Here is a 17592-nt window from a genome sequence, read left to right as displayed (position 1 = left end):
CCCATTCCATTTTTTTACATTTCCTCTTTAATTTTTGCTTTTGTCTTTTCACTAAAAGGTGTTGTTTGTTAGCCACCCCCCCAATACCCCCCCCCCCCCCCCCCCCCAGTAGGGCAATTCCGAAAAAAAAGTTTTTTGAAAAACTGTGGAGTGTGTTTTAATTTGTATCCTTAAGCTGTTGAGTTTTCAGTTGAACGTACACTCGCTGTGCGCTGTACAGTTTAGTCTGGAACAGTTCATAGACTCATGTCAAGCACACGTTACCTCTGAACACATCTGGAGAGATCACAGTGTCTTCCCACTTCTACCTTCTTGCCTCCCTCTCTCTGGATGTAGGTTGGCCCTTAAAATGAGCCCTAGGGAGGGTTTAAAAATGTAACGTCCAACATTTGCTGGGTTTTCTGCAGCCTTTCTAATACAGGGTCAGAGTGCCATGCACTGGAGTTAAAGGGAGCCTTTTCTCCTCCTGGGTGGAACTGAGTTTCCATTTCTATTTTTTTTTCTAAGGGATGAATAATGGAGAGAGGTCACAGCGGGGTCCTGACTCTCTGAATGTACACTCACCTCCCTGAGCTCCACACCCTGAATATTAAACGCATGCCTGGCCCTTTAAGGGTCACTCTACACACCTGACCTTACTCCTTATCAATTATCATGCTTATATTCTAAAATCAAATCGTTATCACATATTCCCACTCATTCCTTCTCTAGATGTCTCACTGTTGATCCTGCTCAGAAGCACAGGCATTAGTGTTTGTATGGGACATCATCAGTGTCATCTTGTGCATGGGGCGGCTAGTGTAACCTGACCTATAATTTGTGGACAAGCACTGCGTCCACTTCACTATTCAGATTAATGGTCAGCAAATATGTGTTTTTCAATGGCCAGTTATTACCAGTTATTTTGGATTTACCTTTGGATTACATATACTAATTTATATAGCATCTTTCAAGAACCCAAAGAGACTTTACATAATATTGACAAATAACTCAAATAATAGTAATGTACAATCAATGAACAACAAAGTGAACAGGCAGTCAAAAGGTGATCATATAACATAGACAGTAGGGTTGTCACGATACGGAAATGTCCAACTTCGATACGACACCTTGACAAATATCTATTTTCGAGACCATTTTGAAAACTGCCATATATATAAATTATCTTTATAATTTTTTTTTTAGTAATTTGGGTAATTTTGTTGTAATAGCTTACACACAGCACAAGGAGGCTTTACTTGAATCGTTGAACTACATTTACAAAAAAAGACAAGTAAACAGTCAGTATTAAAATAAGAACAAATAAACAAATTGCAAATGAAAGCATAAATAAATACAAAAGAATAAAGAGACAATTGAAATATACATGGATAATTTTTTCACTTAAGTCTAACTGTAGTATTCAGGTAAGAAATACTACAGAAATGAAAGTAATCAAATGTAAAAACACTGGATAGTGTTCACCCAAAAATGAAAATTATCCCATGATTTACTCATCCTCAAGCCATCCTAGGTTTATATGACAATCTTCTTTCAGATGAACACAATCCGAGATCTATTTAAAAATATCCTTAGTCCTCCAAGGTTTATAATGGTTGTGAATGGTAACCCACATTCTGAATACAGAAAAAATGCATCCATCCATAAAAAAAAAAAATTTAATCCATACGACTCCAGGGGGTTAACAAAGGCCTTTTGAAGTGAAGGGATGTGATTTTGTAAAAATATCCATATTTAAAACTTTATAAATTCGAATAACGGGCTTCCGGTAGACGACCACACTCAGAATGTGCAAGTTGACTTGCGCCAAAAGTAAGAGTAACCCATGACACGATGTATGACGCAGGACGTAGGAGTATTGTAAGCTGGGCAACAAACTCAAGCTCCTCTTCTCTTATATCAAAATCATCCGACATTTCTTTTTAAAATTTCTCGTTCTAGACTTCTAATTTGTGACCAGTGTTTTGTTTTGCTCTCTCCTCTTCGCCTCCACGTTTGCCATTGCGTTCGGGTCAAACGTTGATCTTCCGCCCAAATTGACGTGCACAATATCCATACAGTTGTCTGCTGGAAGCTTGTATATTTGAATTTATAAATTAGTTTTATATATGGATATTTTTCTTACAAAAACACATCCCTTCACTTCAAAAGGCCTTTATTAACCCCCTGGAGCCGTATGGATTACTTTTTTATGGATGGATGCTTTTTTTCTATCTTCAGAATGTGGGTTACCATTCACAACCATTATAAACCTTGGAGGACTAAGTATATTTTTAAATATATCTTTGATTGTGTTCGTCTGAAAGAAGATTGTCATATAAACCTAGGATGGCTTGAGGGTGAGTAAATCATGGGATAATTTTCATTTTTGGGTGAACTATCCCTTTAAGAGCTTATGCACGGATCCAATATATTGTTACACAACATGCGTTTTCTCTCAGCTATTTATGTTCCAAAACTGACTGTGTTCACCTGAATGCTCAGTAAGACGGGCATTTTAACATAATTTTGTATGTATTTGACCAAGTGCAATAAGCCACGGAAAATAAGTCAATTTGGTACTCGTGAGTTGTTTGAGAGGTGGCTTTATGAGAGCACTTATATAGATCAGTGGTGCACGCACTTTTTGTGTGAGCGCAAACCCTATGGGAATGACTGAAATAATGTGCAATACAAGCACTATTCAACCAGAGCAAATGAGACGAGTGAGTGAGAGGAGGCGGGTGTGTATCTATTCACTGTCGGAGAGAAGAGAGTGAGAATGCGCAGCTGGTATCGGTGTGTTGATACTGCAGAAAAGGAATATTGGAACTGTTTCAGATAGTCCAGTATTGATACATAACAAAATATAGATATTTTTGACAAAACTACAAGAGAAGAATCAAAATAAGTAAGGATCTCATAATGAAAGTACATTTCAGAACTCGATCTAAGTGTTCAGGCAGGAACATAATGGTGTATTAATTCTGTAAGATATGAAGACATGTAACAAGGAAACTAAAATAAAGTGTTAACAATTATTATTGCCATTGTTATCATTTTACTTTTTGAATTACACACTACAGAATCATATCTTTCAAATAACGTGACTTAGTACAGTAATACAGAGGGCGCCAATGGCACCATTTCCAGAGAATGAACCATTTTTATAGATTTTTGACTGCGCGTCACAGGTTAATGTGTGATTAACTTGTCTTCATTTGGGGAGACCGATGGACAGATGCAGAGGGAACAGAGAATGAAAGGAAAGATTGGCCAGACTGATGGAAGGAGAGATTTGACAGAGGAGAGAGTGAAAGGGGAGGAGAGTTTATGAGCACATCCATTGATCTACAGCTGTATAAAAGGCACAGTGAATTATTGAAAAGAAGATTACATGCATAACCCTCTTGAATCGATATGTCTGCTTGAAAAGGGTCTTTACATGTCCAAGGCAATGTTCCAAACCTAGAGAGTACAGATACGAAACAGACACTATCAAAGTTCATTCTGGCCTCAGAGACTTTTTTTTTTAACAATTCTCTCAAAAATGACAATTAAATGACCATTTAAAAGCCAATTGTGTCTTTTCATAGTTTCTCTAAAACTGCGTTTCCGTCCAAGGAATGTTAACTGACACATCTGATAGAAATGTTGATACAATCTTTTTGTCATTAGCTCAGATTTTATGTCAGTACTTCAATACTTTTCATTGATAAAATATGCTTTAATGAAGCTACTGTAGTTTTGACGTGGACACTTAAGCCTAAAGTAAACTTTGGTATACGCATACACTAGGGTATGTGTACAGTGTACGTGATGCATAGGCTTTGCAAAAAGTCACAGTCACGTTGACTGTTTTAACAATGTCTTTAGTACCTTTCTGGACCTTGAAAGTGGAGGTTAAATTGCTGTCTATGGATGAGTCAGATACTGCTCGGATTTCATCAAAAATATCTTAATTTTCCAAAGATGAACGAACGAAGGTCTTACAGGTGTGGAACGACATTAGGGTGAGTAATTATTGACAGAATTTTTATTTTTGGGTGAACTAACCCTTTAATGAACCCTTCAATGTTAAATTCAGTTTGCATATGGGACCATTCAGACTGAGTTGTCCTGTTTTTTTGTCACATAAAGGCATTTACATTTAGTCCAGTCAGGCTTTGTGCAGCTACTCCATTTCGCTGTCATCTGATATTTCCTAAAATAATAATTTGTGTTTACAAAAGGCCAAAGCATTATTTATTTGTGTATATTTCGAAAACATAAAACGCTAGCTTTGAAATGATCCTCAAAAGATAAAGGCGTTTAAAATGGCATCTCCACCACTGAATATAATTTGAGGTTTGATTATCTTTGGGACACGTACAGTATGTCATTGGTAGTAGGCAAATTCAATCAACTAGAGAGAGTTAATTTTTCGAGAAATTTTGAAAGCTGTGTTTTGTAAAACATGCAGATGTGTGAGTCTACCCGTGTTCAGCTGTAGGTTTCCTGAAAAATTTGAATATGTGAATATTGTACCTGAGAATTTATTGTTGACTTTATAAAAGCTGCTAGATTGCATCCAGCTCGTCAGACACCAGGTGCTGCAATATTTTATTAAGATTTGTGCCAGCGAACAGTAAGTATACACCCCCCTGCAGCCCTCCCCTAAAGGCATATGCATATACCCAGTAAACATCAGCCATAAACAGCCCCACATTTACAAGCTTCAGATGTACCAATGTTAAAAGATGGCAAACTTTACAAAGTCTAGATGGAGACAACTTTGTAAAACTTTTCATAGCTATTTCTAATCTTGTGTTCCCTAGCGTTAGCTCCAAAAATATCCATTTACTGAAACTTAAGTATATTTTTACAACATATTCAAGAAAATCTTCTTAATTTTGCTGAATAGGGAACACTGTTTAGATGGCAGGTATCATTTAACCTTATTTCTTTGTGGGACTTTTACGGTTTTGCTTATTAGCTTTGTGTGGGAAAACCGAGGCTGTTTATTTGTTTTTTCTGTGTTTTTATTGCTCTTTTGTTACTCTTTATCTCTCTTCTGCCATTTTTCTTTCTTAGAGAGACCTGAATCTAGCTAGAACAGATGCACGGCTAAATAATGACAATAAAAAAGCGACTCTTTTTGCATTAATTGAAGTAGCCACCGTGCCTCCCTCTATTTATTGCGATGGTAGGTAGTGTGCTAGTCTTAACTTCCGTAATCTCATGTCCATCAGCTTTAAAAATGAAGAAATTATATTTAAAAACAATTTTCCCCATGGGTTTTTGCTTTTGAGGCCTTGTTTATATTTAATGAATAATTTATGCTTCATATTAGGACAAGCGATTGCGAGAAACGACTCTGTTTTGGCTCTGCCAGATCTTCTGGTGCTTAATAATAGATTTATCCCATAACATCATCAAAAGCACCTGTCTCTCTCTAACTGAATGAGGGAAGATCAGGGCTTCAGAAATCAATAGAGTGTCAGAAAGCCGGCAGCGTCCAGGCACGGCCTTCAGCACCCATTCGTATCCGTGGCCCCCGTCTCACTCCCTTGCTCCCGTGTTTGCCAGTAATTTGATTGTGGGATAAAGAGGTGATCTGACAACACCTCACCAAGTGTCAGCTAAATGAAAGCCGAGGAGCTGCGCGAGTATAATTTGCAAGCAGATTTACATGCTTATTACACTAATGATTTCATCAGATTGGAGGTGTCTGGGAGTCTGCCACAGGCCTCCGTCTACCTCCATTTGTGAAATAAGCTGCTTTGCTAAATGATGGAGTCATCAGGCTGACCTTTAACCTGACGCCTGCCCAAACATAATTGCATGTCATACTGATAGAGGGGACGAGCGCAGCTTTCATATCCCGCTGCTTTATCTCTTTCCCTGTTAAGATTCTTTGCTCTTTGCATAGATCTCTCGACATGAGTGCGCAGACGAAGAATAACACAAACAACAACAAAGAAATATTGCATATCCATTTCCAAATGATGGTGTTGGATTTAGTGTGAGGTCTCCGTATATATATGCATCATGGCGGGCGAACTGGTCCCTTACTGTATACATATTATCTAAATGGTATCTCTGAATGTCAAGGGCATAAAGGAAATTAAATCGGAAAGTGCAGATAGAGCAAAGGCGATTTTATCTCCTGATGATTGCAGTTTTGATAGGTATTCCAGTGAATTTCATTTTCTCCGGATGGTGAGGAGATGAGTTAGCCGCCACATTTGTTCATTTTTCTTCAACATGATTTATGTGAGTTGAGTGCGAGCCCAACGCCCGGCCTCCTCTGGCTGTAACACACACACACACACACGCACGTGTACTAATACACACACACGTGCATGTCAAAAAAGTCTATTAATACAATTGCCTTCCATTTTGGCCTGACTCATTTTTGTGTGTGTGTGTGTGCGTGTTTGTGTTGGACTGGGGATGGCGGGGGGGGGGAGGAATTGTGTGTGAGGACCGCCGAGGACCGGCGCGGTTAAACCTCTGTCATCACTCACGCTTGTTTACATTCTAAATACGTAATGAAATCTTGTTGGCAATAATCAAGGAAATAAAAGTTTGGGAAAATTGTAAAAGTGGTGAAGTTTGAGAAATGAGCGTCAGGCAGCTAAATAACATTTTGGGGCAGGAAAGCTTATTATTATGCAGCGGCAGTGCCTACTGTAGACACAAAGATGAACAGCCTCTGCTTTCCTAAATGCTGTTAGCGCCGTCCTGAAGTATGGCACATTGTAAAAAGGCCTCCGATTTCATATTGAGATTATATTTAAAAAAGATATCCATACACAACATTATATTTTATAGACGCCCGGCCCAGAACTCCTGATATGCAGTATTTGTTATAAATATATAAATAAACATATTGCACTGGAGCCCATCTCTACCCTGATCTTATAGACCTGGATATTAAAAACGGAATATTGCATTTTCTAGGGGGATCCTGTAACGTAATGCTGCAGTCTTTATTTATTTATTTATTTTTGGGTTAAGGAATGGGGCAGAGGTTGGAAATAACAAATGAAAAATGACTATAAATGAGGATGAAGTCAGATGAGATGAGTACAGTAATGAGTAATGGAATAAAGTGTTTATATATACAAGATATATATTGCCGTTCAGAAGTTTGGGGTCGGTAAGATGTGGTTTTTTTTTTTTTTTTTTTTTTTTATATATAAAGAAGTCTCTTCTGCTCACCAAGGCTAAATTTATTTAAGAAAAATACTGTAAAAAACAGTAATATTGTGAAATATTATTATGATTTTTTTCTTTGTGAATATATTTTAAAATGCAATTTATTCCTGTGATGCAAAGCTGAATTTTCAACATCATTACTCTAGTCTTCAGTGTCACATGATCCTTCAGAAATCATGCTGATTTTCTGCTCAAGAAACATTTATTATTATTATCAATGTTCAAAACAGTTGTGCTGCTTCATGTTTTTGTGAAAACTGTGATACATTTTTTTCCACCATCATCTTTGAAGAATAGAAAGTAAAAAAAAAAAAAAAAAAATCTGATTTTTTTTTTTTTTTTTGGTAAGCCTTTGACTGTCACTTTTGATTAACTTTTGATCCAAACAGTAGTGTGTGTATGTATGGGTTCACACAGCAGTGTGCTTCTTTTTGTTTAAAAAGGTAACTTTCATGGCTTGTTTTCATCCGTGCCTCCTTGATTGTAAATGAGGATGTAAAAAAAAAAAAAAATGTTTTTACTGTACAGTGTTGTTTAGGAGAGTAATCTGTTACAGTGATGATCCAATATATGTGGTGTTACTCAGTTTGTTTATATTTTTTACTCAAGGCAGGGTTCCTACGCAGTTTGGAAAAGAATGGAATTTGATTTGAGTAATTTCCAGGTCTGGATAAGTATTGAAAAAAGAAAACAGAGTATGGGAAAATATTTGTGTTTCCAGACTATTGCCCCTATTCATTTTTTTTTTTTTTATATATTTATCATACAAGCAGTGTGTTTTCATGGCAAAAGGTAAGTGATCCTTTAGTGGCTGTCGAACACAATTGAATAAATTCAGGGCACACATTTTCTTAGTTTTTTACCATAAGTTTTTTGAACTTCACTAATCGAATGTTCATGTGCCACCAGACCGGATAAAGGAGGAAACGATCATCTAAATCAGACTGTACTTTACTGTTTGGTTATCACTCAAGAAGAAAAGTGCTTTGAGGAAACCCTAAGAAAAAATATTTACAGATGACTGTACTATATACTAAATGTAATGCTTAAAATAATGATGTATGAACCGTTAATGTTAAATATGGTCTAGGTTTGGAAATTTAAGAATGGAAATTTGACATGGAAAATGTGTTGGAAGTAGGAACCCTGTCAAGGAAACAGAAGTGTTTTGGAGACCGATTGCTTCTTGTTATATCTGTTGACTGTTCGAAATTTTGTGGAGATTAAAACAGGGAACCAAATGCAAATATCTGTACTCAGGGTTCAGGGTTGCAAGACTTGTGCAGCAAATTAAGATTCTCCAACCCATGCCCTTCGAAAAACAAAAAGGAGTAAAACAAAAATGTCATGCTGCTAATGTCTAAACAACACTACTGAAGTGTGAGTATTCCTTACAATTTGTGCTTTTTTCCTACTATCCAGGTCTGGATAGACAGAGGAGAAATCTAGGTCTAGACAGTAGAAAGACAACGAGCGAAGCAGAGGCCGCTGAGCTGTGTGAATGTGAAGCTGCGGGTGCGGTAATTGAGATAATTGGTTTGGCTCAGTGTTTATGCGGGGACGGCTGTGTGTGTGTGAGTGAATGTGTGTGTGTGAGGGGGAGATAGAGACGGCTCCAGGACCGCTCACTGGGACTCTAAAGCCCATGAAGCCTGGACTCTCATTTCTCTGCTGAACAAGCTAGCTTGGAGCTCAAGTATGTTTTGTTTGTGAAAAGCTGGATGAATCCTGATTTAACTACATTTTTTTAAGTTTTAGCATCAGAAAAACCCTGTTGCTCTCGGAGTGCCCTTATGAGAGCGGCTCCATAATGTGTTAGTGACTGTAATATCAGCCAATACCATTGACTTTATCAATATTGTCCTGAGTTGGTTGATTTATTTTAATTCAAACTGTGTGCATTACCAGTCAGAGTACTCCAGTCTTCAGTGTCACATGATCCTTAAAAAATTTGGTGCTCAATTATTAATAATAGTTATTATCAGTGTAGGAACATGTTTTTGCTGCTTATTATTTTTGTATAAACTGTGATAAAAAATTTTTTTAGGATTCTTTGAATAGAAAGTTCAAAGAACCGCACTTATTTGAAATAGATTTTTTTTCTGACATTATAAATGTCTTTACTTTAACTTTTGATCAATTTAGTGCATCTTTGCTGAATAAAAATACATATCCCAAATGTTTCATGGGCAGCAAATTAGAATGATTTCTGAAGGGTCATGTGACACTCTATGTCATGTGATGGTTCATCCAACAATGCAGAAGAAAGAAATACAGCTTTTAAATGAAAAGAGGATAAGTAATTTATGGCAGAATTTTCATTTTTTGGAAAATTCTCTCTTCTATTTTGGCTGGACCGTTGGACAATGCCTCTAATAAAAAGATTTTTAGCTGATGTTTAGAGAATATGTTTCCACCTGGTATTAAGATCGGATCACAAGTGGACGACATTAAATACAGGTGTAAATGGGGTGTAAAATGTTTTGAGCTTGTCCACTTTCGCCCACTTCCAGAAGTAGTAGAAAACGCATTTGAACAGATTGCTTTCTTGGTGTAAACGCTCATGTGATCGAATCCGTTCGAACAGCCACAATAGACTGCCTGCTGTCCGCCTGCTGACCCAACGTGTAATTATGAGAAGTGCGCTAGCCAGATGGGATTTAAACTTTCTCGGCTGAAGACCCAAGTTTAGTTTGAAGACTAAAAAAAAAAAAAAAACGCATCTTATATCAGATGTAAACAGGGCCTGAGACTCTAAGGGCTGCTTTTCTATAACTCTTTCAAGAAGCGCTGCAGTATGGTACCTTTTTACCTCTGTTCCATAATTTCATTAACTTGTCCTGCAGGCTGGTCTTAATCAGGATTACGAGCTTCAGCATTGTACTGTCATTAACTGGTCAGTTCTGTTAGTTAGGATGCTGCATTGTGGGTTATAACTAGATTGGATAGTATTCCAAATCCAATAGAGATGTGGGCGTCAAACAGTGTTTTGTAGCTTATTTGTATTATATCTGTGTCAGATTTTATCAGCTCTCTCTCTCTTATTGCTCAGTGTTTGCCAGAATGAGGCCTGTCTCATAATTTGACAAACTTATCTAATTATTAATCCGCCACCCATTTGTCATCCTTAGAAACTAATTATATTTTTCTTCATATTGATGCTCGTTTCTTCCCCCCCTTTTTTTTTCTTGTCTAAACACTTGGTGGTGTAATATCACCGGACACTTGCCTCAGGGTCACTTTAAACAAATGCAAATGCAATGGTAGAAATTTCATAATAAACTGTAACTAAGATGATTGCCCTGCCAGCGATTATCCTTCCATTTAAGTCTTGTGATCCGTCTGTTCTTCCGCCTCGTTATTGCGGCATGACTGGATGTTATTGTAATGGCAGAGAGAATAGAAGATGGGTTTGAATAGGAGAGGAGGGGGTTTATCTGAACATTCAATAATCCTTCCTTTATTTCTGTCTGCTTGATTGATGCCCTGAAACAGTCTGATATGCTTCTGATAACAATATAAAGAAGGGGGGGAATAAGAGGAGCATGCTCAAAATACCACAGAGGAGAGGAGCCCGTGTTTTTTTAAAAGTTATCGAAGGCGAGGTGTCAAAAACAAGCAGATTTCCAAGAAGAGCTTGATGTGTTTGTCATCTAAGACACAGTGGAGTGACAGTTTTACATTAAAGCGGGTCATTATATTTCCCTGTCATCACCCCAAATGACATTTTTAGAAAGTGACACCTTTACAGTTTGATAAATCAAATTTATGCTGAATAATGTGCGTTACTGCTGTCAGCGACACCCACATTCTCCGATGAGCTACGGTGAGCCTTGCAGGATCCACATTTAAATTTCATCCTATTAGCATTTAATTTCTCTGTAATCCTACACACCTTCATAACACCAACACACACCAGGCTTTCCTGCGTTAGAGAGCAATCTATAGCCCTTTATAACTTCCTTGCCTCATCATTCTTCTTTCTTGACAATTAAGAGGGTGGAATCTAATAGTGGAGATATTGGAATTATATCCGAGCCCTCTTCCACTGCCACTGTGAAATCGCAACGTTTAGCCCTCGTGCGCATGTTTACACACTCACGCACACACACACCCTCGCGATCTGCTGGGATTTATTGTCATTTGTACATGACTGAAGATGTGATCTTGTTGAGGAAATTATTCTTTTTTTTAAACCCCTGCCAACTGAAGCTGCTTTTTCAAAATGCTCATTGTTTTTGTGTACTGTTTGACTTTCAAGGTTGGAGTTGTTTTATTATCTTATTTCCTCCTTAACCAGTATTAAGACAATTTCATAATGACTTCCTCTGTCTTTCCAGACACCCACAGAGCAGGCCAAAGCACGACTCCAGCTGGTGCTCCAAGCTGCAGGTACGAGTTTTTAGTCCTTTTACTTAATATTTCCATTATCTTTAATTCTCTGCTCATCAATGCAAAATTGTTTTCTGCGGTCTGTCATCATCTGAATTACGTACTACATTTGTTAAAATGTGCAGTATGCGGCTGAGCACACTGTAATGGGTCTTGTATCCCACAATTCAATGCGTTTGACCCGAACTTCCATTTCTAGTGTGAGTGAACCGGAAGCGCCATGTTTTGAACAACTAATTATTTGATTAGACATGACATGACACTCTCTGAATTAAACACACAACCTTGATAACAGTACAATTTGAAACATTTCTTGTTCTTCACATACAGTATGTTTTGGACAAGAGTAGTCAGTATACACACACCGTGAACACACACCCGGAGCATTGGGCAGCCGTCTTTGCTGCGGCGCCCAGGGAGTGCTGGGCAAGCACACAAGTCCACAACTGCCCCAAAGTACATACTGTAAACAGTATGCCAAAACAGTTTTATATTAAATGATATTATATTATTATATTATATTATATTATATTATATTATATTATATTATATTATATTATATTATATTATATTATATTATATTATATTATATTATATTATATTATATTATATTATATTATATTATATTATATTATTATACAAAGAATGCTTTTATACGAGTTTGGGTTTTTTCCATGAAATTCAAAATGGCATGAATTCTAGTCAGCAAAAATTAAAACCATTCAATTTGACTCTACATGAGCCCAGCAATTCAGAGAATTACATTTCTAGACCACACGATTCAAGAGTTATAAGCAGAAACCTTAGTGAAGCCCGACATTTAACCATGTTTTACGTTGACATTATCTTTTAAATGTGTGCCAAAGTTCACAAGTTTCTTTTTACCATTGGCTCTATGCACTGACCAGAGACAGTATATAGCAAAGACAGGCCCCTCGTATTACAGTAAATGGGAGGAAGTGACAGTCCCAGTAAGGCGGCTCTAGCAAAAGAAGTCCCACCTTCCGAATAAAAGAGCTATTCACATTTAGCCATTGCTTAGTTTTTATGATAGTTTAAACTGTTGTTTTTTTTTTGTTTGTTTTTTTGTTTTTTATTGCAGATATATGATTGAAATATGTTATTGAAAGCATTTTTTTTTTTTTTTTTTCACATTCAGTTAGATGGGATCGTAATCTGTAAAGTCTGATGTCACTTGTCAACCTTTCCGGGTCCAAACGTTCTATAAGATGCCAAAAGCAAACAACTAATGGTGCAAATGTAGACTGATGTAATAAGCTACTGAAAAATCATGATCTTAACATACCGAGATCTCAGTTGGCCATATGTTGATTAATCTTTTCTGAATTTGTAAAGTATTAGTGTCTGGGATGATGTGTAGTGTACACTGTGAATTTGTAAAAGCTTAGCTTAAATGTGCACTATGAATAAATAGTGCTGTTGTGACAGTATTCTCACTTGAAATGAGTGGAGGCTTGGACCCATCATAACTCACTTCGCGACTTACCAAGCGGATTACGAATGACTCAAAGTCATCTTATTTATTGCTTATAAAGAGTTCTTAAAACGTATAGAGCGCAATATAATTATTTTAATTGTAATTATATTGCCACTCCTAGTTTGTGTAAACAAAACAAACGGTTGAAAACAAGCAGCTTTGTCATTACGACAGAAGTACCAGAAATATCTTTACATATGAGGGCCTTTGAGAAAAGACTGAAATGTGTAAAACATGCGCTCATTGATATAATCCAGTCTTCTGCTATTTTATATCAATCATTTTTCCTGGTTGGAGGCTTCAGTAAATATTTAGTTCATACATAGGGTTACATTTCAGCGAGATTTAATGGTGCAACGCTCAAGTATGTGGAAGGGTGTAAACTGTTACTGTGCTCATTTACCCTACAACTACCCTACAAGTTGTACAGTTGGCCCCAGATCTTGTCAAGGGTGAGAGAAAAATATAAGCAGAAATGTCACAAGCTTGATCACAATGAGGTAATGAGGAAGAAGGATAGACCCAACAGACCTGTTGCTGTTGCAATTTTCATACTGTATGTGAAGAGGCCGTTCACACAGAAGTCTTCAAAACACCGAGGCAAACCCACAGCCCCCTTAATATCACAGAGAGGCTGGGAAATAATCATGACTCAGCTAAATTGAAATACGTTTTATGATAAAAGGAATCCTAAACTATTTCAACAGCATGCAGGTGTGTCTTCCAGTCCAGAACTCTCAACATGTCCAATAAAGGACAAAGTTCTGTTTCATCATTTGAGCCCTGTATGCCCCCTTTTGTGGGCTTTGATTATGCAGCAGATGTGACAGTGTGCTATTACTTTTTAAAGTGTTCTGTGTATGTGTATGTGTGTGTGTGTGTGTACATGCAGTGACCCAGCTGTCAGTCGTACAGGAAACATATTAAAGGGACTGCATGCCATACATCATCTAGCAACCACTCACCCATCAGTCCTGACAAAGACACACACACACACACACACTGCTGCTAGTAGGAATAGACAACTGAAAACTCATGACAAAAACTGAATACAAGGAAATTTGAAGTTAAACGAGAAAACAGGACCCAACATTTTTAAGCAAAGTACTTGTGACAGACAGAAAGATGTGGAAGCAGTAGTCCTGACACCAGCACTGATAAATACAAATAAAAGAGCAGAGAGCATGTGAAACTCAATGGAGAGAGTGAATGGAAAATATGCTGACAGACACTAGTTCTCTCCAGCATGTGTTCATTTCTTGTGATTTGCGCAGAGCACGTGAGTTATTGTTATTTATTGGACTCTGGTCAGCCCAAATATGACCTCTTTTGTGTTTTGCAACATTATTAAACCAATAAACTTACACAAATCGGAATATCGGCAGCATGTCAGAAAATCATTTTTGCTTATCCTTTTAAAAAAAAAAAAGAAAGAAAGAAAAAAAAAAAAGACTGAAATACACATTTACACAAATGCAAGTTTTTTGCAGCATAATGAATCCATTTTGAGTGATGAAGTTAACATAAATATTCAAATGCATTACTCATTCAGCATTGTTCATAGACATCTGAGTTCTGTCAGGAATATTCATGCAGACAGCAAACATGCTCTGACATTTGCAAACTCAAACTCTTCTTATAAGGATCAATAGTTGAGTAGCAATTGATCAAATAATCATGTAATATTATACAGTTTTGGTCATAAGTTTACATACACCTTGGAGAATCTACAAAATGTTACAAAGACATTCACAAAAATTGCATGTTTTTCTATTTTATTGTATTTTGCCATGAATAAGCATTTTCACATAACATTTATGTACAAAGTACAAGACAAAATAATAGCTGAATAGCTTTACTTTCCTTATTCTTCTTGATTCTTAATAATGTGTCATTACCTAGATATGTAATACTTGTAATTAATGTATGTATCCAAAAAAGGGATTATATGCAATCAGCAATCTTTATTTTTAAAAAAAAGAGAGATTACTTGTATCTCGGCATGCAGTCTCTTATTGCAAGTACTGAGTTTTTTTGTTTTTTCACACCACTTGGAGCATTGATTTATAACTTAGAAATCATTTCATTTTTTTTTTTTTTTTAAATGAACAGAAAATATTCTCTACCCTTTCTTCATTGCCTGGATATATAGACATTTACAGTTCTGTTAATATCATATTTATACAGGGGACCTTTGAATATTGAGTTGGCCAGTATTACAATATATTATTAACACACTCTAAAAATGCTGGGTTGTTTCAACCCAAATTTTTACCCCAATGGTTGGCCTTGTCCATATTTGACCTCAATTAGGGTTGAAACAACCCAGCATTTTTTAGAGTGCAGAGACTGGAAATGTTGATCTTGCTAAATTAAATAACCACAATTAATTTTGTAATTCCAGAAGTTTCACGAATTGTATGTAAACAATAGGCGTTGAGGGGGAAAAAATAATGATGTCAATTTACTTAATTGTATATTTGTTTTAGCATTTTAATGAAGTTAGATTGAACATATTAATACTATTAATATTAATTATATTAATAATAATATATTAATTTAAAAAATCATCCTGTGGCCCCTTTGAAGTTTGCTGAGGCCCCCTAGTAGGCCCCGTCCCCCGGATGAGAACCATTGTCCTAGAGGACTTCAGCTGGTTCACACCTGGCCAGTCTTGACTTTGTCTCAGGTATATATTTACCAAGGGATAATTTGCAGAATTTTCTGATGTTTTTTTTTCTCTCTCAATATTTATCATATTCTTTAATGAAATGTTCTTTTTGGATTTCTCTTTGTTTGTGTAACAATGTAACTGGGAATGTTTGTTTAAACGGTGCATGTGTGAGATCAGGTCAGTGTGTGTGTGATTGATAACTCAGAAGCTTGTAAATGTGATGTCACAGTTATGACTTCATGCCCCACTGTGTTTCTAGGCATAGATCCGCCTGTTCATTCTTCGTCAAATGTAATGTTGTAAAATGAAGCATATCAGCTTATATTGTTTAGTGATGATAAACAAGCGAGGACCACTGACCTCCACCCCCATCTCTCTCTCTCTCTCTCTCTCTCTCTCTCTCTCTCTCTCTCTCTCTCACGCTCTGTGTCTGTGATAGAGCAGATGTTGGTGGTTTTGGAATGGTAATGTCGTCTAACTGAGAGCCCTGCCATGCTTTAAGCCCTCTGTTCCTCTGTACCCCCGCCAATCGCTTCTTTCCAGCTTTTTCTCTCTATTCCCTCGCTTTCCTTTTTCACCGAGGTCTCCTGAGATCTCTAAATCCTGCCCCAGCGCTCTAAGCTGCCCCCTCCTCCTGTCCATGTGTGGGAGTGTGTGTGTTGATGGACTCTGCGAGTGTGTGTGAAACAGATCATCCCAACGTAAGCTGCTCACACTCAATAGTGGAGGGGCCCCGGCAGACCTGTAATGAGGTCCCTTCTCTGTCTTACGCGGGTCCCTCACCCTCCAGGGGCCCTGACCCCCCGCGGGCAGCCCTCTCTAAGCGCCCGGATCATTGTAGCCATGCGTTTAAGGCTCGCTCCCTACTCGTCCTACCTAAAAACCACATTCACTAATGTGTGTACAAATATTCTAGGCTTAATAACTGGCAGTTTGTTTGGCTGCAAATGATAATGTAGATAGATATACACTTAGACAGAGGCTGAGTCCTGTGTGGGGGTTTTCTGAAGGAGCCAGGTGATTTATTTTTTTTATTTTGTGTCATAAAAACACATACACTACCAGTCAAAAGAAAGATTTCTTCTCATTATCTGTGTTGAAAACTGTTTATGTTCAGCAATCAATTGATCAAAAGTGACAGTGAAGACACGTATAATGTTACAATAGATTTCTTCTTATTTATCAAACAATCCTGCAAAAATGAGTAAAATATTAAGCGGCAAAATTGTTTGCAACAGTAATAATCAGAAGAACCATTATTAATAATTCAGCACTAATAATAAGCATGAGCAGCAAATCAGCATATTAGAGTGATTTCTAAAGCATCACGTGACACTGAATATGAAAGAAAATGCAGTTTTCCATCACAGGAATAAATTACATTTTAAAATATATTCAAATAGAAAACAGCTCTTTTAAGTTAATAATTTTTTTTGCAGTATTACTGTTTTTGCTGTATTTTTGATTGTTAATGCATCCTTGGTGAGGCCACCCCCCCCCCCCCCCCCCCCAAAAAAAAAAAAAAATCGTAATTATTTATCTGTAAACAAATTTGAGCTCTGTTTCCGACACATCTGCCACATTCTCCACATCTTCCGACATTAAAGAACCAAAAGGTCAAAGTGCATCAAAACTTAAGCACCGTCCTCCATTTGTGTTCTTTAAATAAACCCCTTCAGTCACAGCTAATTAGAGACTGTCACGCTTGTTTTGTTCGTCCTCTGCTGAGTTTCTGAGTGTTATTCTCCAGCCCCCGGTGAGAGAGAACAGAACATGAGCGCGTTGGGCAGCTTATACAAAATGCAAGCTGACTGATTTTTGCCGTAAAAAAGCAGCATTAACTGCC

General features: G+C 37.2%; 1 protein-coding gene across 2 annotated transcripts in view; it reads left to right on the top strand.

Moving 5' to 3' along the window:
• Nucleotides 1-17592, top strand: part of rsrc1 (arginine/serine-rich coiled-coil 1) — a 163322-nt gene that overhangs the window by 84423 nt on the left and 61307 nt on the right. For both annotated transcript variants that reach the window (XM_067365372.1, XM_067365371.1), the window contains one exon: nt 11523-11574. In XM_067365372.1, coding sequence (XP_067221473.1) covers nt 11523-11574 — 52 coding nt within the window. The remainder of the gene's footprint in view (nt 1-11522; nt 11575-17592) is intronic.

The sequence above is a fragment of the Chanodichthys erythropterus genome, chromosome 17, assembly GCF_024489055.1.
Source record: "Chanodichthys erythropterus isolate Z2021 chromosome 17, ASM2448905v1, whole genome shotgun sequence".
In the NCBI taxonomy this organism is placed as follows: Eukaryota; Metazoa; Chordata; class Actinopteri; order Cypriniformes; family Xenocyprididae; genus Chanodichthys; species Chanodichthys erythropterus.
The sequence above is the reverse complement of the archived record's forward strand: the minus strand, read 5'-3'. Positions and strand labels throughout refer to the sequence as shown.